Source organism: Sciurus vulgaris (assembly GCF_902686455.1).
Source record: "Sciurus vulgaris genome assembly, chromosome: 6".
NCBI classification, from domain to species: domain Eukaryota; kingdom Metazoa; phylum Chordata; class Mammalia; order Rodentia; family Sciuridae; genus Sciurus; species Sciurus vulgaris.
This window is the reverse complement of record NC_136466.1, coordinates 61,414,092-61,438,996: the sequence shown is the minus strand read 5'-3', so window position 1 is coordinate 61,438,996 and position 24,905 is coordinate 61,414,092. Positions and strand designations below refer to the sequence as shown.

Here is a 24,905-nt window from a genome sequence, read left to right as displayed (position 1 = left end):
TCTCTAGTGTCTCTGCGGACTGACTTCTGCCTTTTGAACAAGGAGCTCCCCTCTGCTCCAAGACAGGTCTCTCCGAGATTTGCCAGCTGTGTTGATAGCCCACTGAAGTCTCAGAGACCTAATTCTTTGAACCATCCTTCTTATGGCTTGGTCTTGGGGCCCCAGACTGGGGCTGCGGGCATGACTGGTATGGCCCTAGTTTGTGCTCTGTCTTCACGCAGAGAGCAAGGAAGAGACTGGCCCAGGGGAAGGCTGGCCACACAGGACCAGGACAAAGAGGGAAGTTGCTTTCTTGTGATGCTCAGTCTGCAGGAGCTGTAGGAGGAGCCTTGGAGGCCTGGGTTCTGTTTGCTGCTCAGTTCCTAATTTGCTGTGCGACATCAGGCCATCTCCTCCCCTTTCTGGGCCTTAGCTCTATTTTATATACCGATGGTGCTTGGCTATTTCCATAGTAAAAATATTTATGTCTGTTCTGATTGGTTAGTGCCAGCTGGAGTTCTGTGGTTGCAGGATTCAGAGGCTGTGTTTGGGTTTGGGGGGAAGTAGGTGGCAAGTGGCCAGTGAATGGTGGTCTTGAGGAGATAGCCAGCTTTGGCAGCGTTTGGCTCAGGAATAAGAAAGCGGGGGAAAAGGCGGCCCTCCCTGAAGTCAGGGATGTCCCTGCTTGGTGGAGGAAAGTGCCCTGCCCCTGTCCCTGTCTTCTCCAGTCTGCAGGCCACCACATGTGTTAGTCCTGCCACCCAGACCAGCAGAGGACCAGGGCTATCTGTGGAATCCTGTGCTCAGGCCACAGGTCCTGACTGGAGCGTGCTGCAGGGTGTTGGACAGGCGGGTGGTGGGCAGGAGGTAAGGAGGTGGCTTTTCTCTTGGGAAAAGTCTTTAGGGAACAAAATCATGGGTCAGAGTTTGGACTTGGCTGCCACATACAGGGCTCCCTCCCACTCTGCCTTGCAGGGCCAGGAGGTCGGACAAGGGGAGGGGGGGCGGTTCAGGCCCTGAGCATCTTGGAGGGGCCATATAGAATCCTCAAGCTGGGAAGAATCTCTAAAAATCAGTCTTTGTTTCCTCGACCTATAAACAGGCTTTCCTGACCAAAGCAGTGGGTCTCTCCACCTCCCTGCTCTCTCCTTGGCTCCTGGTTCTGCTACTGTCTCACTGTGTGACCTCTGCCAAGTCCCTTCCCCTCTTTGGGCCTCATTTTCCCCAACCATAGGAGGAAGATCCGGATAGAGGGTCACTAGTCAAAGGGGTCCCGGGTCTCACATTTGCAGCCTCCAAGTCCTCCATCAACATCTTCATAAGCTCTTAGGTTTATAGAGCACTTTTCTGTTTTTTTCCTTTTAATTGACACAATAATCATACATATTTATGAGCTACACTGTGATATTTTTGTACATGTATACAATGTGTAATGATCAGATCAAGGTAATTGGCATATCTATCACCTCGAACATTCATCCTTTCTTTGTGTTGGGAACATTTGAAATCCACTCTACTCGCTATTTGGAAATATGTAATTAATCATTGCCAATGACAGTCCTCCTACTGGAGCGTCCCTATTTACTTTTCTGTAGATCTCTCAACAACCTGGTGAGGTGGGCACGGAGTGGGCACCAACCCTCCAGCTTTTTTCGGGTAATAAAAGGAGTTCTTGAGCTCACGCAGCCAGACTGTGGTTGAGCTGGGACTCCTGCAGGCGTACCTCCTGCCACTGATCCAGAGGATTGCAGGGGGCTTTAGTGGGGTCCTGGGTGCTGTGCAAGAGGGTCAGAGGCCTGGAGAGTGTATGTGGCAGGTGGGGGAGTCCAAACAGCCATAATTGCTTCACGGACCTGTTTTCTATGTGGATTTCATGTGGGATGTATTCTGAAGCTAAAAATAATTTGGTTCTAAAAATGTTGAAAGCCCTATCTTGTTGCAGGACTCCTCCAGGGAGAGCTGAGGCGGACCCTCTTCTGAGCGGCACAAGCTCTGAGTTGGGTAGCTTTACTTGGGGCTTAAGCAAATGCTCCGAGCGTCTCAGGGAACTAAAGAAGATTTGCACATTTTAGATTAGAGACATTTAGCATGTGATGGCATTTTGGGTGGAGGTTGGAAAACTTCATACCACAGAGAATCACAGAGTACAAAAATGTCAACCTCACCAAGTGTTAATGCTGGAAGGATCTTTAGAAGCCCTCTGATCCATCCTGCCCTCCGTGACCTCTATTGAAGGGAAACTGAGGCTCAGAGAGGGCAAGGAATTTGACCCAGGTCACACAGCATTAGTGACAGAGACAGGACTAACATGTGGGTCTTCTGGGTTCCCTGACAATTTTGGTACTGGTTGGAGTGGTAGCGGTGGGTGGGAGGAGACAGGGGAGAGGGAGGGGAAAGAAGGGGTTGGAGGCCTGGGGACAGGCAGACAGAGGTATGTGGGGCCCAGCTGTCTGCTGATAAGAGACCCCAGTGCCATTCCAAAGGGATATTTTATCAAGATGTAATTTTCCTGCTGCAGACACTATTTTCTTTCTAGTGCAGACTGTGCTGGCCTTCACGATAAGGCGCCTAGACGTGTTCACACTAAGGCAGCCAAAACATGAGGCAGGAGGCAAAAATTCCCTTCTTAATCTCCCCCCACCCTAGTCCACCCCCCCATTTCCTCTCATTCTCTCCAAGTTCTCATGCCCCCCCGCCCCCCCCACTGACTGGCCTCTTCCTGCCTTCCAGTAAGCCAGCCCAAAGGAGCCAGGAAGGTATGTGGCCTCGTGGAGGTCAAAGGAGAGGAGCGTGGAGGGGCCTCCCCTGGGGAGAAAGGCCCAGGCCACAGCAGGGGTGGGGGTGGGGGACTTGTCATTTGCAGCCTGGACCCAGAGAGCCTTCTCCCCCACCCCACCCCAATAATCTCTACAAGCAGAACACAGCACATGCCGGGTTGGGGGTTTAAGCTGGAGGTGATCAGGGCCACCCCCAGCTGCGGTCTCTACTTCCTAACCCCCAACTCCTGACCTCCTAATCCAAGGCGCCATGAGGATTTCTGGAGAAGAAGGCCGACTTCCATCTGAAACCCCAGACAGAAAAGATCTGGCCACAATCACTGTAACCTTGTCCCTTCTGCTCTCTGGGCCTCAGTTTCCCCCTCTGCCCAACAAGGCGGGTGGTGAGAGATCTGGCCCTGAAGTGCCACCCCTGGCTTTTCAGAAGACGATGTTCTCCTCCAGTCTTCCTGGGTACTTGGCAGCTGGCTGCATGGCCCCCGTGTATCAGTGCCCCGCCTCTGCCTTGCTCGGGAAGTCCACACCCCACCCTCCACATCTGGATGGAATTTACCCCCCAAAGCAACTCAATTACCGGTGATTCGATCAGGACGGCTCATGTGTCGGAGGGGGCCCTGGTGAAGGCTGTTTTGCCAGAGATGAGGGTTCCCGGGACTGTGATCCATCTCTCTTGCAACCTAGGGTGCCTTCTCCCCTGGGGAGACAGGGTGTAGTAGTGGGCAGTGTCCTGTAGAGCAAGGGAAGGGGACCTGGGAGGGGTTTCCCCCTTCTGCAGTGGTTCAGACGCCCAGGTCAAAGACTGAGCCAGGGCCTTGAGGCTGGAGGGTGAGGGAAGATGGTATATGGATTTTTTATCCACTGGCCCCACCAAATGCCCAGCTAATGGAGTCTGCAAGTGGTGGTGGTCTTCATGTCCCCATTCACATCCTGAACCCTAGACAGGAGGCTTGGTGGTCAGGCTGGTGCTGCCAGGCTGAGACAGTGAGGGCTTGGGACCTAGTGCTGTATCTTAGCACTCTGCTGTCTTCCTGTGGCTTCTGCTAAGTCAAGTAGTGGGGGACAGTGGGTTTCCTGTGACCAGATCTCCTCTTACTCTGAGCCCCTAGTTCAAGGACTGATTTCCTGGATAGCATAGCTGTTTGCTTCTCCTCTCACACCCCCCCCCCACCCCGCCCCATCAGCTTAGGGAGGAGGATCCAGGGGCCCAAGCAATGCAAGCTGCAGTGCACTGCTGACCGGGTCTCAACTTAGCACCAATATGGTGGCCTCTGGGAGTGGGGGACCACCAGATTGCCTTAGCAGGGATGACCTGGCTTGGATAAGAGACAGCGGGTCAAAACGTCAGGCTCATGCCTGAGAATGCCCAATGCCTTCCAGGAGGAGGGCATGCGCTCCCCGTAGGCCAGGTGGGACTGGCCAGCACGAGGAAGCCACGCACATGCGCACATGCACACATGGACGGGAGCACGCTCCCTGCCTCCATCTGGGTGTCTACCCAGCATCATCCTCGTGTTTAGCTCAGAGCATGTTCAGTCATGACGATTCAGAACAAAACCGTGCTCAGCTCCACTGCAGGGAGAAATGGGGTCTAAGGTCGAGTCTCACGCCCCAGGGACTGGTGCTGTCACTGGGGATAGAATATGCTGACCCAGAGTCAGTCTTGCAGCACTGGAGAGCACAGGCTGGAGCCTGGGGTGAGGCTTGGATACCAGATCCGGGCGGGCAGGCTGGCAGGCTTCAGGCAGGCAGTGTAGCCTCCCTCCCAGCTTCCACACGGTGGTCAGGAACGAGAGGACTTAGCTCGGTGCCAGCAGAATCAGTGCTCCACCAGTAGCAGTGCTATTATTTTATGAAAAAACTAACATCAAGACTATAGTCTCTTAGCCTGGAAAACTTCCTAACTCAGAACCCAGCCCAGAACTTAGAGAATCCCTGCTTCTAGAAAAGCCTCTGAGCTTCACCAATAGATTCCACATCCATGCTGCAAAGTTCATGGACTTTGCTCAACAGTGAGCTGGTGACAGAGGTGGAAGGGATGGGCAGGCAGGTGATAGTGCAGAGTGTCCTTGGAGGCCTAAGGGGCCAGGCCGACATGGGTAGAGGGTCTGGGTGGGGAAGAGAGGGTGTTGAGGTGGGTTCCAAGTTCACAGGGGTCTTGAAGGCTCCCCTAGTCCATTAGTTGTCCTGCAGCAACCAAAGCCGCTGTCGGTTCACTGTTGGGGTGTCAAGATGGAAAAGCTTCTTCAGGAAGCTGGCTCTGGGGGCTGATGCAGGTTATAGGGAGGGCCACCCATGGGCAAGGAGGCCAGTCAGGGCCTGTTGGAACCTAGACAGAATTTAATGCCAGGATCCATCCATAACATGAGATCCCAGACAGGGAAATCACCATGTACCGGACCAAGCCTTTCTCACATCTTTGCATCGTATGATCCTTGCTAGTGAAATGGTTCTCTCTACTTCATCCATGAGAAAAACGGTCCTCAGAGAAGGGACCACTCACAGCTTGACAGCAGCAGGAAGAGGCTGAAAAGCCAGGTGTCCAGCCCCTTTTCATGGAGGGCTTGGGGGTGCTCTGCCTGGCAGGCTGGGAGAGTGTTATTAAATGTAGAGAGCTGGGCGCTGGCGCAAGCCTGTAATCCCAGCAGCTTGGGAGGCTGAGACAGGAGGATTGTGAGTTCAAAGCCAGCCTCAGCAATTTAGCAAGGTGCTAAGCAACTCAGAGAGACCCTGTCTCTAAAATACTAAAAAAGGGCTGGGGATGTGGCTCAGTGGTTAAGTGCCCCTGAGTTAAATCTCCAGTGCCAAAGGGGGAAAAAATGTAGAGAGGCTCAGAAGGGTGCTCTGCAGTCTTAGGCCCAGGGCTGGGGACAAGCAATAAGTGAGCCACAAGAAGGTCATGTGCACCAGCTCTGGACTCAGAACCTGGCTGGAGGCCCAGCCTGTCGCTCACCACCACTGTGGCCTGAGGAGCTCTGAACTGCTCTAAGCCTCAGTTGCCCTTGATGGGAATGACTGCAGTACCCACTGCAAAGTGTGAGAGCAGGGTCCCTGAGCAGCACCCGTGAAGACAGAGGCTGACTTCCGCACTGTGAGCATGGGAGGGGTGGGCTGGTCACAGGGTAACCTGCAGCACCAGTACTGGGCACCGACTTAGTCATGGCAGAAACTCAATCAATAGTGTCATCATCTAGGGTTTGTGATTTTTATGAACACTTTCTAAGTACTGTGCTACCCACTTAGCTAAATGGATGCTAGACAGTTAGTAAAAAGAGACTGGATTCGAACAGGAGAGAGCTGAAGCCACCTCTGGAGGATGGCTAAACATGGCAGGGAGGTCTCTGTGCAGACCAGGAGGAAGGGGTCCCAGCTGGAGGGAGTTGGAGACCTGTTCAATAAGAAAGCCTGGTCCCAAACATAGGCCTGAAGATCTGGGTTTAATTTTGTGCCTGCTCTCGTCTTGCTGTGTAACTTTGAAGGTCCATTCTTCTCTGGGCCTCTGTTTTCCTTCCTGGAGGACAGATGGAGGGCACCAGAGGACCAGGAGTGGAGCTGTCAGGGAAGGAGGTTCTTGCACCTGAGGCCTCCAGGCCTGTTGGGATCTGCCGGCCTGAAGGGGATTTCCTGGGGCCGGCCCAGTTCCCAGCCCTGCTGACGTCATCTTTGGACGGGTGCCTGGAGTTGGGGGGTGCCCAGAGCAGTACACCAGTGGGAAAGGCAGACGGGCACACTCCCAGCCCACACGCTGGTCTTCCTTCCAAGGCCCTGGGGTCTCCCCACCTTTACCCCTGAGGTGAGGAAGTGAGGGATTTCTCCTGTTGAAAGAAGAAGCACTGCCCCTTGGCCCAAGATCCTGATTTGTTTGCTGTGTGACTTCAGGCAAGTCCCTGCCCCTTTCTGCGCCTTGGCCCCTGTTTCTGCAATGAGGAGCACAGAGATTTCCAAGCTCTTTGGAACCTTGACACTCTGGAATCCAATGGGGGTCTGGGGTCCTGGAAAGGGAAATTGGGATGGGGAGCTGAATCCAGGGACTTGTTTCCCACTATAGAGCAGAAGGTGTAGGGGCAGGGGGGTGAGGGCCGTTGGGGGAAAAGGAGCCCCAAGGCTTCCAGGTGGCTCCAAGACGGGGCTAGCCGAGCCTGAGGGTCTGGAAGCATATTTATTTTTAAGTGTCCCGTGTCACCAGGGGCTTTTTCTTTGGGTTTGAAATGCTCCAGAAGTCAGCGCCCTGCATGTGTGTTTGCTGAGCAGAATATGGGCTGTATTTATTCATCCTTTAGCCTGAGCCCTTAAAAATATAGACGGCTAATGTCTTCAGTATGTATGAAATATCCCATATGCTCGGAAACAAAAGGGGCTCTGTTATTAAAGTTTCATTTCCACACGCCCCCTCCCCTCCCTCCCGCCCGCCCCCTGACACCCTGCCCTCCTCCCATCCCTCCAGCCTGCTGGAGACAGAGCGGGAGTGAGGAGGCTGGCGGGCAGGCGGCGGGCAGCCGGGCAGCCGTGGACTCAGGCTGGGCACAGCCGGTCCCCGCTGAGTGGGTGCAGAATCCGGCTCCAGGTGAGGGGTGCCTGCAGGAAGGGACAGCAGGGTCTTCTAGGGAAGAGGGACCAAGAGGTCCCTGGGATGGCCAGTGGGGAGTGAGGGCTGAGGTGGCCCTTCTTGAGGGCTTCTGTGGGGCTGGGGCCCTGGCAGGGCCCCGCTGGCTGGGACGGAAGTGCCCGCTCTGCCGCTAACTGAAAACACATGTGTCTCCCAGGCAGCGGGACAAGGACGCCGCCAGGCCTGGGGCTTGGGACTGGGGGGAGAGAGATGCAGATGGCCCCCTGTGTGCCCCAGAGTGGGTGAGGGGCTGCGCAGGCAGCTTGGGGTCGTTGACTTTGTACAATGGAGAGCGTGTCCAGGAGTGTGTGTGTGTCTGAGGTGCGTGTGTGCACACACGCGTGCACGTACGTGACCCAGTTGCAGGTCGGAGAGCCTGCCCATTCTCTGGGCCGGTGTGGCCTCCCTCCTGGCCTCCGGTGGCACGAGTGATAGGTGGACGCCTACCTGTCATCTGGGACTTGGGAGTCTGTGGTTGCAGGGGGGAGGCCAGGCGGCAGCCCCGCTGAGTGGGAGGGACCCCTGTTCAGAGCTGCCCCCCACCACGATCCCCTTCGTTCCTCTCCCTCCAGCCCCATCCGATCTCGCACCTGCGGGGGCTCTACCCATTTCCCAGAGGGAAAAGCTGAGAAGCAGAGCAAGCGGGTGAGAACATCCCCGTCTTCCTCATCTGCTTTCCTGTTTTTCAGGGTTGTCCCCTCCCTCCAGGAGTTTGGCGTCTCTCTGTAGCTCTGGAAGGTGAGGAAACCAAGCCCAAGCAAGGGACAACTTGCCCATGGCTGTCAGGGAGACTGTGGCAGGCGGGAGCAGGGAGGGTCCAGACCCGTGAGGGGGATTCCTGGGAGTAGGGGAAAGTCTGAGGGGCTGTGCGCAGGTTCTCTGGCAAATGGGATCATTCCTGAGGGGCCCGGCTGACCCGAGTCTGGAGCCATCTCTCCCTAAAGAATGAACCTTGCCGGGAGCCAGTTCTGTTGGTGGCCCTGCCGCTGCCTTGCTCTGGGTGTGGACAGGTCCCTTCCCATCCCAGCCTCTTTCCCCTCTTGCGGTGGCAGGGTTGGCCAGGATGGTGTTTCTGAGCTACTTCCAGCAGCTTGTGCACAGTGCCCTGTGGATGGCGAGTTTCATTTTAACAAGGAATGTGTGTGACTTTTACCTACATTAGGGGAAAAATGTCTACATGGCATTAACATCACACCAGTGAGTAGATTTAAATTACTCAAATGAATGAAGACCAGGGACCAGAAGAAGGTCCTTTGGGTCCTGTCCATTTGGGCCTTGGGCTCTCTTCATGCTTTTGCCATTTCAAACGTTCCTAAGAGCGTTGCTGCTGGGTGTGGTGGTGCACACTGGTAATCCCAGTCGCTGGGGAGGCTGACTCAGGAGAATCACAATTTCAAGACCAGCCTGGGTGACTTAGCGAGACCATGCCCAATAAAATTAAAGGGACTGGAGATGTGGCTCAGCGGTAGAGTGCCCCTGGTTCAATCCCCAGTATCTACCCCCACCCCCCCAAAAAAAGTGTTGGTTCTGGCTGTCTAGGGCCAGGAGATACGATCTGCTGTGTAGACTGTCTCTTTGCCCCCACAAATTAGCAGCCCGGTAATTCTGTGATTACAGAGTAGAAAACCCAGTTGCCACCTTGTATGTGTGTGGCATGTGCTCTGTGGGAAGGGGCAGGGAGCGGTATGAGCAGAGCCAGGGGAAAGATGGGCCCACTCTAGATGGGGGTGAGATACCCAAGGTTAAAGGCAGGGAGCTTGGGAAAGAGAGTGTTCCCTAAGTTAAATTTTTAAGTGCTTTGTCAGCCTCGGCTGTGCTTTGAACTGTAGGGGTGGGTAGGTAGTTGTGAGGCCACCCTGGCTTCCACCTTTCTTGCCATTCAGCCTGGGCTCCCTGGCCACTTGGCTGTAATCTATCTGCCCATCCAGGACCTGCCCCAGCTGGGTGCACTGGAGGGTATGGGGACTGTGCCTCCCACCCCAGCAGAGCACCCCAGTCACTTCTCTGGGCTGAATTCACCTGAGCTGCCACCCTTGAGGACACAGCCTCTCCTCCTGTACAGTCACGGTTGCTGTTCTCATTTCTTGATGGTTGCCTGTATAGGGATCTTCACTGGTGATTTGTTTTATTACCAGGTCCTTGGAGGAGCCCTGCTCTGCTCTGCTGCTGAAAGGGCAACTTCTGGAACTGTTCTTTCTTGTCTCATCCTGTAACAGACAGAGATGTAAAAGCTCAAAGATGTGAATATCACTCTTGGACAGGGATGAATTCATGACCCCTTTGTGAGGAGGTAGCAGGTGCAGAATAAGGAGCCCAGGGCTAGGTTCATCTAAAATTTGCCACTAATGTGCTGTGTGATCCTGGGCAAGCTCCTTACCCTCTCTGGCCTTCTTTTCTCTGACCTCAGGAGTCATTGTCCTTGATGAGACTGAAGTGGTTCTCTAGCTCTGCCCTGGGGATTCTCATTCCTCTAGACAGTGCCTTCTCTAGTTGGAAAAACCCTGTGAGTTTTGGGGTTGGGCTCCCTGAAGCATGGGAGTCGTCCATACTCCTTAGGCCCAGGTTCCTCTGGGGCCCATGCCAGCTATTTTAAACCTCTAGGAAGCAGCTGGCCAGGGTCGGGGCACAGTCCCTGACTGCGGAACTTAATAGTTCGGTGGCCTTGTGAGTTCCGCTGAACCACCAACAGCTACACCCAAGGCCAAGGGCAAACAGAGATGTGCTTGATGATGCCCTGGGCAGCTGGATCATTGTTCTAGAGGTCTGCCTGACCAGGGAGTGTGAGGACAGGAGCTGAAAGGGCAGCTCCTTTCCAAAGAAACATCCTTTGTAGAAGATGAAACTGTTCACGCCACCGTGACACAAATATGCCAGCCTCAGTTGGCTGCGTAGTGGGGTTCCAATGAGCAGAGGTTCAAGTTCCAAGCTGACCCACCACAGAGATGTCTGGATCCCCATCTCCTCAGATTTCCTCTTGATTTCTCTTTCTTGGGTTTGGTAGAGGGCAGTGTGGAAGGGTGACAAAGCAGTGTCCTATAAAGTCACACTGCTTCTACGGGTGACAGTTTCAACTACAAGCAAAGGAAAACAGAGGTTGCCATTGAGTTAAGAAGAAAGAAAAAGTCAAATGAAGTCAGGTGAACCTGCTCTGCACACAGACAGCAGCTGTGGGCTGACCAGGCCTCTGCATGTCCCTGAGCTCTGCTTTCCTGACCTGTGAAATGGGTTGTCATGACGATTCACAAGGGGACAGTACAGAAGCCCTGGCACATGCTGAGGCTGGCACGTGGTAAACAGATGCTCTGAGCCATCAGGCCCACCGTTAGCTCTGCTGACTTCAGGAGGGAGATGAGCATCTCCTGACAGGTAGGAGAGGCCAGCCCCGTGCAGGATGAGGGGATGGGTAGGAGAGGCACAAAACCTCCGGCCACACAGCTAGGTGCTCAGCAAACACCAGCTGAGCGGGGACCCGGACGACTTTGCCCTTCAAATTGATCCCCTCCAGCAGTTCCCTGTGGGGCTTCAGCCCTTGTCAGCAGTGAGGCCAGGCAGCCAGAGCCTCTGGCCTGGGACCCCCAGTGGAGCCCTTTGGGGTCTCAGATCATGCCATAAACAGTACCAAAGCACCTCCTGGATTGTTCTGCCTGAAGCCTCCTGGGTTGGTGGGTAGTCATGAGGGTGCTCTTCATTATCATCAAGAGCAGGCACAGGGGGACAGGGTCAGACCTGAAGGGTATGAAGAGAATGAGGAAGTTAGGGAAACTGAGTCTCAGCGAGGGAGGGGACCTGTGTGGGCGGGGACTAGAGAAGTGAGGTGAGAAGACCTCACAGAGAGGGCGGAAGGCCCCCACCTAGCACCTCCCTGGCAGCTCCTCCCTCCCAGCTCCCCTGGAAGCAGCAATGGGTTAAAGGGGAACCAGAAAGGAGAGGAGGAAAGCAGTCAGAGAAGAGCCGAGCCACCACCAGGGCCACCCCCAGCCAGCCCCACGGCGCGAGTGTAGGCACACGCACAGTCACACACACGCAGATGTACACTACCGCACGGAGACAAACACATACACAGAGACGCACAAAGACATAAACACAGAGCTATACCCAGTCATGCAGATGCACAAACATCCCAGATACACACAGATATACACAGATTCACATACACACATTCTCAGACACACACACAACACACACACACACACAATCACAGACACACAGAACAACAGTTACAAAGGTACACGCCCAGACACACATATAGACAGACACAGAGGCATGTGTACACGGACACCCAGATGCAGACACAGCTAAACAGAGACACATGCATATGCAGATACGCAGACACAGATTCATATCTGCACATATACATACCATGCACACGTGCACTTACAAAGCCATACACAGACATACACCCGTGCAGACACATGGCAGAGAAGCTCCGTGCTAGAGGGCAGCTGCCAGAACAGGGGGCTCTGTAGCTCCTTCTAGTTCAACTTCCTCCAGCCCCTCTGTGCCAACAATTTGTACAGATCAACCCCTTTACTGCAATGACCAGAACACCTACCAGGTACTGAGCACACCCTGGGCCAGACTCTAACTCCTCACTGATACTGATTAATTTAATCCTCACAATCCCCATGAGGTGGGCACTGAGATTAGCCCTGATTGAGGCTCAGAGAGGGAAATAAACTTGCCCAGGGTTTCACAGTTTGTTTAGCAGCTACTCCAAAGCAGGGTACCAGAAAAATGATGCACAGATACATACAGTGCACATATACATACAGTGCACACATGCACACACAGACCCAGATGTGGACAGACATACACACTGACCACTGCCCCACTCTCCGGGGCACCAGTCTCTTGCTCGGGGATCAGTTCTTCACCTCTGTCATGGCCCTGCCCTGTGAAGCAGCAATAGAATCTGACCTTTCCCAAGCCCAGCTAGGGGGGCAGTGACCTGCCCTTGGTCACAGTGCATGGACAGAACAGGACAGGATGTCTTGGTGTCCTCTCAGCTGGGGCTCAGTGAAGAAGAGTGGCAGGGGAAGTGGGGGTGGGGGCGGAACCCTCAGGCTTGAGCTAGCCTCCGCACCCCAGGCCTCTCCTGCAGCCTCTGCCATGGGCTGCTCTCCTCTACCTGCCCCAGCCCCAGGGCTGTACCTGGCCCTTGGACCTTACCTGACCAGTGTCTCTTCTCTCCACCAGACATTGCCTCAACAAGTGTGTCCTGAGCTTCCTTAATAGTAAGTCAGGTAACTGTTGACAAAACACACTTCCCTCCCGTTATTTCATTTCGGACTGGTGTGTGGTGGGGAGGGAATTCTTCTTTTGATAGGATTGAGTCTGTCTCCACTGAGAGTCCTTGCCCGCAGGGGGTCACACTAACTAAAATATTTATCAAGTCCCCCGTTGGGCTAAAAATGCCAACCACACAGGTATGGAATGTGGAAGACATGGCATAAAAATGCCAGTTGTACGGTGAGGTCTTTGTGGAGCATAATAAGATCCACCAGGGATGTAACTGTTGAAAGAAGGAAAAAAAAAAAAAAAAAGAAAAACCATGAATTTGATGTTAGCTGCATTAATAAAAGTAGAAGTCTCAGAAGGAGGGAGGTGATGGTCTTGTCATACTCTGTGCAGGTCTGGTTTTCCTGGAATGTTGTGTTCAGTTCACTTCTGAGAAACTGAGAGAGGGGGCTGTGAACAGGATGCAAAGGGCTCTGAAAATTCTTTCTGGTGTGGAATAGGTGAGGGTATTGAGGGTTAACTGGAGGGAGAGAGAAAAAGAGAAGAGAGATGAGTTGTTCTGGACATCCCCTGAAGAAGGGATTGTCAGCGACAGGGGTGGGGATCTGCCAGGAGGGAAATTTCACCTTTATAGAAGAAAAGGGATTCTACTGGGGCACAGTGGGGCACAACTGTAATCCTAGCCACTCGGGAGGCTGAGGCAGGAGGATTGCGAGTTCAAGCCAGCCTCAGCAACTTAGTGAGGCTCCAAGCAACTCAGTGAGACCCTGTCTCTAAATAAAATACAAAAAAGGGCTGGCAATGTGGCTCAGTGGTTAAGTGCCCCTGGGTTCAATTCCCCTCTACCAAAAAACAAACAAACAAAACCGGATTCTACAGATGGAATGCTTGGATCTGCTCCCCCACCCACAGATGAGCAAGCTGAGGTTGGGTGCCTGAATGACAGGGATTCCAAGACTTGACCCGACGTTTCACCGCCTTGAGTCAGTGTCTCCCGACTTCTGGCTCTTTCCGGGCCTGGTGCTGACGATGACGACCTGGACATGCCTGCCAGCTCAAGTCCCTGTGTGCTTCATGGCCCCTGCTCACATACCCGTCCCGCTGCTTCCCCCTGCCCCAGGGCCAGGACAGGGTCTTGGGCAGGGGAGATCCACAGGCTTCCGAAGTTGGGGAACCCTTGGTGAGCACCTTGTCTACCCCTCGCCTTACGGAGGGGTAAACTGAGGCAACTGAGGTGAGCTCCCAGGAGGTGGTAGAACCAGGTCTGCGGCCCTGGCTCCTGGCTCCAGCCTGTCAGGTCACCAAAGGACTGAAAATCGGATTCCCCCTTCAGAGGAGGTGTCCAGGAAGAATCGGCCCCACTTCCCCACACCCCATGGCCTTTCTTGTTTGAGATCTGTTCACGTGGACTTCCAAGTGCCTCCTGGAGGCCAGGCAGTCAAGGAGGTCTAGGGACCCGGTGGCTGCTGCACTGGAGGGGATGTGACAGTCTCCTCCTGCCCTATCCCCTTTGGAGTGCTTTTCATTCTCTGACGTCAGCCGGCATGGCGGGAGCCTCCCAGCACTCTGTAGTACAGGACAGGCCCTGCCCGGGCTCCCAGCTCACAGAGCAGTTCCGGCTTGCAGTACACACTCAGGAACCACTTGCCCAGTGAATGGACAGCAGGGGAAACCAATAGGGCACCACCCGCGAGGAATGGAGTAAACAGCCGTCCCCAGCCCGACCCTGGACCTGGGGCGGTGTCTGTTGCTTCTCCTGCATCCTCTCGTTTCATTTCTACAACAGGGCCTGGGAGCCGGCACTGTCCTTAGCCCCATTTTACAGATGGGGAAACCGAGGCCAGAGGTTAAGTAGCTTCTCGCAGCTCTTGTCACCTTCCACCTTGATCACAGACACTCCAGTCCCTGCCTCATGGCCTCCTGTCCTTGCTAGAGTCGTTGAAGGCAGGAGCACAGCTGCCTTCCCTCTGTCCTCTGCACAGTGTCCTGAGGGATGCTGGCCCAGTGGCACCTAAAGGCGTTTATCATGCTCATCTGGATGGAATGGAAACGGGGGAAAGGAAGAGGGCACATGGCAGGCGAGGGAGGATGAGTGGAGGGCCCACCCAGCGGGGACACCCGCCTTCCCACTTGGCATGGCTGCTGGACACCATCCTCAAAGACCATCACCCAGTGCCTCCCGGGTTCCTTATTTGGACTTTGCCTGGGGAAGGCTGAGGACGACCTTCCCAGGCTCTGCTTGTTCCCCCCCAGAGAAGGGGAGCTCTGTATCTACTGGGACCAGCCAAGGAAATCATTTTCTAGTGCTATGTGGTCCAGGGTCCTGATCTTATTTATTTATTTCGTACTGGGGACTGAACCCAGGGTCGCTGAACCACTGAACCACATCCCCAGTCCTTTTTTTTTTTGACATTTTATTTAGAAATAGAGTCTTACTGAGTTGCTTAGGGCCCGCTAAGTTGCTGAGGCTGGCTTTGGACTTGTGATCCTCTTGCCTCAGCCTCTGGGATTGCAGGTGTGTGCTACTGACCCTGGCCCTAGTCTTTATCGGGTGCTTTCTCCATGCCCAGCACACTTAAACTACAGCTGTGAGGAGTAGGGACTATTACTATCCAACTCTTAGTGATGAGGGGACTGAGGGGCAAGGGTCATATGACCTGCCAAATTCTCTCAGCTGGTGACAGAATGCAGAATGTGATTTGAAGCCCAGGGTGTGGCATCAGAGAACATACCCTCCTGGGTTCTACACCAGTGCTATGCACCAAAATATAATGTGATCACATATGTAACTTTAGTTTCTAGCAGTCACACTAAAAGGTTTTATAAAAAGCCAGTGAAATCATTTTTTAATAATGCATTTATTTAAAAACTAAATAACATCATTTCAACATGTAATAAACTTTAAAAAGTTATTCATGAGACATTTTAAACAGTCCTTTATGGACTAAGTCTTGGGAATATGTGTGTATTCTTTATGCACAGCACATCATGATTCCGACTGGCCACAGTTCAAGTGCTTATGTCATATGTGGCTGTGGACAGCACAGTTTCACACCTTATTGCTTTTCAAGGTTCTTACTATGGAATACCCTGGTGCACAAGAAGAACCCAATAAATGTCATCCACTTGTATGATTATTTTTATCACTGGTTGTTGTTGGGCCAGTGAGACGCTGGGTCAAGGTGCCAAGCCCTTGGCATAAGCTGTACACTGATGTCCCTATTCTTAATCCTCCAAGCCAGGAGCTTGATGTCTCCCAGGCTGAGCCGACTCCATGAACCTTTAGTCTGTGGTTTGAGAAGCCCAAGCTTGATTCTCTAAGAGGGGAGGAGAGGCTGATGGAGGCCCCTCATATCCCTGACTGGCCAGCCAGGTGTCACGTGAATCGAGGCCTCCTGGGGAGGCCTCCTATGGCCCATCTGCTCTGGGGTATAGGGGTGACCAGGCCCACAGCTGCAAGGGAGGGGGCAAAGACATCTCCTTCCTAGGTTCCTGCATGCCTTCAGTAAGCAAGGACTTTAACAGGGCAAAAACAAACAATCAGAGAAACAAAAAACTCCACCATCTTTAATACTGATTTTTTTAATGGAAACCTCATGAATTAATAAATGGAGCCTGGATATGGGGTCTGCACTTTCCCCTTCTCTCTAGGGTCCTAGGATGGCCGAGGAGTGTTTGCAAATAGCCAGTGGTGCCCAAAGTCATTTGCCCATGGGAATCACCTAGGAAGTATCGAAGGGTGCCAATGGCCAGATCCTCTTCCCAGAGGTTGTGATTTAACTCATCTGGGTGTGGCTGTGGCTTTGGAACATGTGAAAGATTCTTGGGTGGTTTTAATGTGTGGGCAAGTTTGGAACTATGTGCTAACCCTTGGGGGCACACGCTTAGGTAGCCCTCACAATAGGTGTGATGCAGGTGTGGTCAGAGTTCCCATTACCCATGAGGATCAGCAAGGTAAAGAAACTGGCTCAAGTTCAGACCTCCAGGACAGGAGCCTGCTAGGGAGTCACTGGCCAGGGTTTTAACCAGTGCTGTGCTGATAAACACTACAACGGGTGCTCTAGAGGGAAACAAGGGCCTTGATTTGTGTCATCTGCCCATTTCCATGGTGTAACTACTCCCAACATAGCCTATTTGAAGCTACCAACTGATGTCCCAAGGTGCAGAGGTGGGAAGAGATTTTCTGTGGAGCCAGCATGGTAGCGCCAGTCCTATCAGGTGTGTAGGAGAAATGGTTAGGAATTTTCTGGATTTTTTATCTAGAATCATTTAGCTAATGAAATATTTGAGAATCCCAATATATACAACAGATAAAATACGGCACCAGCAAAAGTTTCAGTTCATACTATCCTGCTGTGTTTCCAATGGGGTTACCTCCCATTTGAGTCCATAGGGCAGGGCAAGGGTGGCTGGGAATAGCTCAGAGTCAGGGGTCTTATGCTTCATGCCCACCCTTGACTTTCACCAGACACCTGGACTTGGACAAATACCTCCCATCTGGGCCTCCATTTCCTCCTTGGCCAGGAGCAGATGAGACGGCATGTAGGACCCCTGGGTGTGTTTTCCCAGGCTGGCCTTGGACCTGCCACAACCCACCAGACCCCAGTTAGCCTCAGGTCTGTATTTATAGCCATGACTTCAGTTTCTCCAGTTCTGTTGAAGCTGGTTCCCTAGCCCATGTATTTATAAACCCAGCAGGGCAGAAATAGATGTGACGTGCATGGGACTTAGCTGATTTGTGAGTAGACTGGATTCCGTGAGTCCATTTGGATCGGGCTCGAGTCCTCAGGTGCCAGGTTCCACAGGCAATCCTGAGGTGGAAGAGGAGTTTAAGATTCAAGGCCAGCCCTGTGATTGTATGGTGGGGGTCACAGTGAGCCAGGAATGGAGGGATGTGGACAAAGTCGTAGAAGGTGTGGCAGAGTCATGCCAAAGTGAGGTGTTCTTTGTGCCGTGTGAGGTGGCCACTCTCTGAACCCTGGGTGGACCCCCAGTGACCGCCCCTTGTCCTAGGCACTCTTCAGGTTCCAGCTTGGTCATTTCCTTGCTCTGGATAGGGGCTAAGTCTCACCTCCCTGAGAGTCTGTTTCTTCATCTGTTAATTGGGAATAGCAGTAGGTAATCCCAGAACACTCCTGTGAGGAATAAACAGGACCACATTTGACACTGTGCATGGGTACAGTGCCCAGCACACGGTCATGTTCAACAGGTGGCAGCTCTCATCCTCACTGTGTCTGAGCCATCTCTTCACCAAAGTCATTACAATGACAATCTTGGCATCTTGTTGAGCACTTACTTAACTTTCCCAGTGACGTACAATGCCATTCTTCAGGAGATGCCCTATCAATTTAATGAATTTGGAAGAGAATATTCTTAAGGAAAAAAATGCTAATATGTAAAATGATATGTTTATATACAGATTGCAAAAAAAAAAAAAAAATCGTGTCCTAAATGGTCAGCATAGTCATAGTGGAACAAGGAGGTTCTATAGTGGCAAGTAATTGTATAATCAGCATAGTAGCTAAAGAAATACACCTCCTGAGGATTTGCAGGGCTTATGTTTCTGAGTTTGCTACCTAATATTGATTTTATGTTTTTTACAGTTGCATATGATAATTTAACATAATAGTGAACTTGAAATACATATGCCAAGCAAAGCCCAGAAAGGCATCTGTGGAGGTTTCTCACGGTTTCCTCTATGGTAGTGATCCACAGCACCCCCCACCCTCCCACCCCTGGTCTTTTTTCCTGCTTAATTATTTTTCCATGCCATTTAGCACCATCTGATATGCTTTCTTATTTATTTATTATCTGTTCATCCCAACTAACATGTGAGCTTCACGTGGGCAGGGTTTCTTTTTCTTTTGTTCACTGTGTACTGCCAGCGCTGAAAATAGCAACGGCATATAGCAGGCGTTCAGTGAGTGCGTGCTGAGTGAACGAGGGAATAAATGAATGATTGAGTCCCCGTGCTGCCAAGAGGGCATCTGACATTCACTGAGATGAAGTGACTCATCCAAAGTTGCTCAGCTATCTCGAGGCTGAACTGAGCCTGGCTGACACTCACAGCTCCTGAGCCCACCAAGAGGGCTAGCTGGAAGTTCTGGGCCCCTCAAGGCACCCTTGTGCCACCCTCCTGCTGCTCCCTGAGCTCTCCAAGCTTCACAGACTTCCCATCCAACACCAGCCCCTTTTGCTTCAGGAAGTGGACAGGAACAGAGAGAAGAAGGAAGAAGAGGAGAGGTCACAGCAGGCTGGGCTGCCAAATGCTGTTGAAGGCTGCTGAGACAGAAGGGGAGAGCACAGCACCCCTCAGTTCATCCTGCAGGATGAGGAGTAGGGTTGGCAAGGTGGGGTCACCCCTTGCATATCCCTCTTGAACTGAAATCACCCATTGGAAGACAGTGGGACAGGGCAGGTGCGGGGAGGAGTCAGGAGCAGCAGCAACCCTGGCTGCCCCTGCTCCCGCCAGCCACAGGGCCAAGGCCTTTTCCAACTGGAGAGACAGAGGCCCAGTGACAGGAGGTGACTCTTCCAAGAATGCACAGCAAGGTAGTGGCAGAGGCTGAACCCCCTCCTGCCTGGCAGTTCTGGTGTGAGCAAGGGCTTGGAATTCGTACCTTGGGTGCCATTGGAAGGAAGCCCCTGCCCCGCCTCCCATACTTCCCTGGGGAGAGAAAAAGGGAACGTCCTCTCAGCTTAGAATCTTGAGGAAGGCTCAAGCTCTCTTTCTGGTGGCAGGGACAACTGGACAGGCCAGACACTGCTCCTCGCACAACCTCAGGCTAAAGCTGCTGCTGGCAGTGGGGGGAAGGCAGGTGCTCCCTGAGCCATCTGAACCTCTTCTGAGCTACCCCATTCCCTGGGACAATCATTTTGACCATGGGATACATAAACAGCTGCCCCCTGGGTCCAAACACATTCCTTGTTTCACTTAATAAGTGCCTACAATGTGCCAGACCATGTACCAGGCTTTGGAGGGAATCCTCCCTCCCTCCTTCCCTCTCTTCCGTCCTTCCATCTTCCCCTCCTTCCGCTCATTCATCCATCCTTTCTTTCATTCATTCATTCAGTAACAACTTCTGTGGCTGGGATAATACAGGCTTGTAGATAAAAGTGATATTTGGAGCCGGATAATCAGGATCAGGATGTGAAGCCTGACTTGGCCGCTTGCTCCCTGGGTGAGCTTGGCAGGTCTGGAATCTTGACTTCCTTATCTGTAGAATGGGGATAATAATAGCACCTTCCTTCCAGGCTCGTGATGAGGATCAGATGAGTTCACGCATACTCAGTGTCTGGAATAGCACCTGACATAATACACACTTCATGACCATCAGCTATTATCATCGTTATTGTTTTACGTGCCTGGCACCGTGCCAGCTGCTGAGGAGCTTTCTCAAAATTCTCCTCTCCCAGGAAACCCTGCACACCAGCCCTTGCTTCAGCCTCCTGCCATCTGCTACAGCCTCACTGCTGTCAGAACCAACCCATGGGACGGGCCTTGCCCAGTTCCCCAATCCTACAATGCTCTTCCCGAGGTCGTCTCTTGGGCCAGCAGGAGAGAGTCCGGGTCACTGAAGTCTGTCATGATCTGGCCCCCTTCTCCCTCAATCCTAATTCATTCTTTCAAACATGCAGCTGCCTCAGTCTATCCAAGCCTGTGTGTTCTCTGGATTTATGCCCAGTGGCCCTACCTTCTTGTTTCCTCTGGGCCTTGGTTGGTATTCTTCCTAAGGAAACCCTCCTTCATTCCCCTCAATCAAGAATAACGAGATTTGCCTTTAAATTCACATTTCCCTTTTTGGCAACTTGACTTTATTCTGTGAGCAGTGGGGAGCCATGGAATGCTCTTGAGCAGGTGAGCAACACATTCTGAGCTGCACTTTGGGAAAATGGGTTTGCCTTTATAATAGTATAGAGACGAGGAAGAAACTGCAGGTGGAGGGAGGTCAGGTAGGGAGACTTCTGGCAGAAGGGACTTTGAAGAACTGAGTTGTCTAGTCTTCCTGGACTACTTCTCTCCTCTCAGCCTACTTTTGTCTTCTACATGTGGAATCAGATGCTGTGATTTCCCTAGCATGACCCAGCGAGGCAATGGGAGAGATAAAACAAGGACTCTATGTCCTGACCCCTGTCATGTACCTACATGTGCCCTGATACTCTGAGTCCCTCTCTCCCTTTGGCTTCCTCTGCAGCCACATGCTCTTCAGGCCTGTGGGGACTCTGAGGGAGGCGGGACCTTGCCTTGTGCAGCCTGTGCATCAAGGAGCAGTTTCCCAGGCGCCCACAGAGCCCAGCAGGTGAGCACACAGCAGTGCCTTCTCACTCCCTGCCAGGTGCCGCAATGAGCCTATGTTTTCTCTATTAATCCCTGCAACAACCCTGGGAAGCAGGCCCAATTTTAAACCCTATTTTGCAGAGAGACTGTAGCTCAGAAAAATAAGGCACTTGCCCAGGATCAGGCAGCCACCGGATGGTGGAGTTAGAATTAGAACCTGGGTCTGACTCTAAGCAGTGTCTTTCCCCCACTCCAAAAGGAGCAGTGGAAAGAATGTGAGGGTCCCAGGCCACAATCCCTGGACCCACCCATCCACAAGCCAACAACAGAAGGAGCCCCAGAATGTCCGGTCAGGCCCTCAGACCAAGCGGCATCTGATGCTCAACTGGGCCTCTTGCACTGGAACATGGGTTCCAGAGCCATGCCTTATATAACCTGGGCTCAGAGTTCCCCTCTGAGATGAGAGCAGCAGCTCCATGACTCTACCAGCCCTGATTGCCAAAGTTCAGGAGTTTTAGAGTCCAAGGTCAGATGAGAGGTATGCAGGTGGGTAGAAATGGAATCAGGCTTGGAAGGCCGCTCTCCCATTTCTGCCAAGGTCAGAGGTGGTCCTCTCCTGCCCACTGAGGAGACTGCTTCCCACAGATGGGCCTGCCATCCGAGCTCAGCAGCCTTAGGAGCCATGGGGGTCCCTGGAGACAGAATTCACAGCCAGAGAGAGCAGCGGGTAGGAGCACAGATTCCAGCGAACTTGAGTCACACACCCCGCTTTACCCCTGGCCCCCATGGTTTCCTCTCTGTACCTCAGTTTCCTCACCTGTAGACAGTGCTCATCCACCTGCCTCACAGGAGTACAAGGTCTGGGGCTGGCCCAGCACCTTGCAGATGCTTGGAAGTGGCAGTTACCATTATCACTGAGTCCTGGGCACCAAGGGTGGATGTTCCTGGGCTCAGGCCCGTGGAGGGCCTGCCCACACCCGCCAGCAGGGTTGGGAGTCCTCCCACCATGGGAGGGAGGCTTGAATTGGAGTGCTCCTGCCAACCCCTCCCTCCTGGCTTGGCAGCCTGAAGACGACGCCAGCCAAAAATATTTGTGTGGGTGGCGGAAAGTTAACTTTTCCGCCTCTCTCTTCTTTCCTGGAAACCGTGGCCACTGTCAAATGCAGCAAAACAGAAGCAGGGATAGAGTGAGGCGAGGCCCCTGCAGGGAGCTGGAGAGCCCTGCCCCCTCCCCTCACCCACTCCCTCTGCCTCCTGCCATCTGGCTCTGGTGGTGATGGGGGTGGGTGACTCCAGAGCTTAGAATCATGGGATCCTGCAACACCAGAGCCCAGGGCCCCTCCAGCACCGTCTGTCTCAACCCCAAATTGTGCCCTTGGGGAAACTGACTCCAGAGTGCAAGGCCATCTGCCCAAGATCACACAGCCACTTAGGTCTCTTCAGAAATCTCCCAGCCCTTCAAGAGAGGTTAAGATCTTCGAGATGTGTGGCAGCAGCTGGTGAGTGAGAGTGCTCCAGGAGAGGACTGCGGGCCTGCTGCCATCTCCTCTGTCCCTGGCTCCAGACTTACCGTCAGGGTGACACAACTAGGCTCCAGTGCCAGCCCTGTCCCTCAATGGCTGTGTTGCTTTACCTGTCTGAGCCTCAACCTCCTCACCTCTGAGATGAGGTAATAATACAGTGCCTGTCTTCCAGGCTTGTGAGAATTCACGGCAATAACCTAAGTGTGTAACCCGGGATGGGGATGTGTTCAGTACTGGGAGCTTCCCTGCTTCCCCAGCACAGGCTGTCTGCTTCCTCCTGATTCCTGCTGTAGCGGCTGCTCTAACAGGTGCCTGGTTATCTTTCTGACTGACGTATATTTGCCTTTCCCCTGGTTGGCTCTGATTTGCCCTAGGGCCTGGTAATGCACTTATCTCCCCGCCTGCCTACCATGCTTTCCTGGCACAGTCCCAACCAGCAGCCAACGCCTCCACCCAGCCTGCTGCGGTGGGCGGGGGCTCCTGACCTCTGCTCAGGGACGAGGGTCGGTCCAGTTCCTGAGGTCATTCACGTCCACAGACTTTCATGGCATGTGGCTCTCTCCCCATTTTCCAACAGGATACATGAGATCCAGAGTCCACACAGCTAAACCATGGGGTCCTGCTCATTCCAAGGCTTCCTTCCAAGCACAATCGACCCTGAGCCCTGTCTTAAGTGTTACCTGTTCAACCTAGGGGATCTCGCCTGCCTCCGCTCTGTGCCTCCACAAATGCTTTCCAAACCTTCCATCCCAGTCTGGAACTCTCCCTGATCCGTGAACCCACTGCTCACCTTCCCTGGAAATTAAAAAAAAATCTCATCTCCCTGTTCCACTGAACACCAGCTCCTTCCCATGTTCCACTGAACACCAGCTCCTTCCCGTGTATTCCTGATCTCTATTAACAAAATCACTCTGTCACCAGAGCTGGGGACCTGCACTGTATCCGGGACTCCTCCCCCTTCCTCCACACCCACTCTCCATCTGCTTCCAGCCCCGGCCAATTCTTCCGCCCAAGTACCTCTCCCATCCATCCCTTCAGGAAGCCTATGTCCCTTCTCTGCTGACTCTCATCACTCTTAACATTTATAAATAATCGTACTATTATTATTATTGTCCTTATTATCATTCACAGCTCTTCCCACCAGATTCTAAGGCTCATGAGCCCGAGTACCATATCTTCTTTATCCTCACTATATCCCCACGAATTTTTATGGTATCTGAAATAGAATAAGAGCTTAAGAACTTTTTGTGGAATGAGAGAATAGCCAAAATGTACAAAGATATGCCTTAGAAACTGTGCTCAGTCCTCTGCATACATTTTCTCATTTAAACCTCACTGTAACACTGAGGCAGTTTAACCCTCAATGTGACCCTGGAGAGATAGCTTAAGTATCCTTTATCTGAAAAACTTGGAACCAGTAGCATTTCCGCTATTTTCAGATTTTGGAATATTTGCATATAAATAATGAGACATCTTGGGGAGGGGACCCAAGCCTAAAACTGAAATTCATTTTTGTTTCATATACACATGTAGCCTGAATAAGATTTTACACAATACTTTTAGTGTGCCTATGTTTTGACTGTGACCCCCACATGAGGTCAGGTGTGGAATATGAACTTGTGGTATCCTGTTTCCCCCACCCCCGCCCCCCACCAAAAGTTTTATTTTTTTGGAATGTTTGGGATTTTGAATTTCCAGATTAGGGATGATCAACCTATATTACAATACCCATTTTAAAGGTGGAGAAGTGGAAGTTCAGAGACCATCACAAGTCAAACTCAGATCCTGAGCATATAAGCACATCATGGTGCACCGCCTTGGTTAGCTGTTTGCTACTGGGACAAATACCTGAGAAAACTGAAGGAGGGAAGTTTTATTTTGGTTCATGGTTTTAGAGGTTTCAGTCCATGATCAGCTGGTCTTATTGCTCTGGGCCTGTGTTAAGACATCTGGAACATTATGCCAGAAAGTGTATGGTGGAGCAGAACTGCTGACCTCCAGGAGGTCAGAAAGGAGAGAGAGAGAAAGAGAGAGAGAAAAAGGGTATGGGAAAGAGTCCTCGAGAGCACAGCCTCAAGGAACCCACTCCCTTCTTCTAGGTACAGTTTCCACTACTTCCCAATAATACCATCCAATCATAAATCCATCAAGGTTTCAACCACAGATGAGATCAGAGCTCTCACTTCCCCAAAGTCCCACTTCTGAACATTGCTGCATTGGGAACCAGGTGCAGAGGTGCACATCTGTAATCCCAGTCTCTTGGGAGGCTGAGGTGGCTTGCCAGTTTGAGGCCAGCCTCAGCAATTTAGTGAGACTCAGTCTTAAAATAAGAAGAGCTGGGGATGTAGTTCAGTGATACAGCACCCCTGGGTTTTCAATTCCCAGTACAAAAAAAAAAAAAAAAAGAATATTGCTGTGCTGGAGACCAAGCCTTCAACACATGAACCCTTGAGGGACATTCCAATTTCAACCATAAAACTGTCCCCTGTCTCTTACCCTCACCTGCT

General features: G+C 52.4%; 2 protein-coding genes across 5 annotated transcripts in view; one reads left to right on the top strand and one right to left on the bottom strand.

Annotated features, from left to right (window-relative positions):
- Positions 1 to 3,942: 3,942 nt before the first annotated feature.
- On the bottom strand, positions 3,943 to 24,796 carry LOC306664864 (uncharacterized protein). Of its 4 annotated transcripts, none has more exons than XM_079145989.1 (4): positions 24,247 to 24,795; positions 21,693 to 22,028; positions 9,379 to 9,566; positions 3,943 to 4,969 (listed from the first exon to the last, which is right to left on the bottom strand). In XM_079145989.1, exons 1-4 carry the CDS (start codon positions 24,283 to 24,285, stop codon positions 4,924 to 4,926), a joined length of 609 nt encoding a protein of 202 aa, XP_079002115.1. In that variant the 5' UTR covers positions 24,286 to 24,795; the 3' UTR covers positions 3,943 to 4,923. The 4 variants fall into 4 exon arrangements, 1 of the variants encoding a protein (XP_079002115.1); XR_013764821.1 differs by lacking the exon at positions 3,943 to 4,969 and adding an exon at positions 6,629 to 8,464 and having other exon boundaries at positions 23,079 to 24,790; XR_013764820.1 differs by lacking the exon at positions 3,943 to 4,969 and having other exon boundaries at positions 6,629 to 9,566; positions 23,079 to 24,791.
- The window catches only part of SYNPO (synaptopodin), a 56,134-nt gene continuing 37,740 nt past the window's right edge, over positions 6,512 to 24,905 (top strand). Inside the window, exon 1 of the mRNA XM_079145971.1 lies at positions 6,512 to 6,636. The gene's annotated coding sequence lies outside the window, so the exon portion shown is untranslated. The remainder of the gene's footprint in view (positions 6,637 to 24,905) is intronic.

What these genes read in the sequence shown, in the direction of transcription:
- LOC306664864 (XM_079145989.1), bottom strand. Translation starts at nt 24,285, where the DNA reads ATGAACCAAAATAAAACTTCCCTCCTTCAGTTTTCTCAG. An exon ending in TGGATGAGCACTGTCTACAG is followed by an intron (nt 9,567 to 21,692) that starts GTGAGGAAACTG and finishes TGTCTGTTACAG; the next exon opens with GATGAGACAAGAAAGAACAG. An exon ending in CCTCAAGGGTGGCAGCTCAG is followed by an intron (nt 4,970 to 9,378) that starts GTGAATTCAGCC and finishes ACACCCCAACAG; the next exon opens with TGAACCGACAGCGGCTTTGG.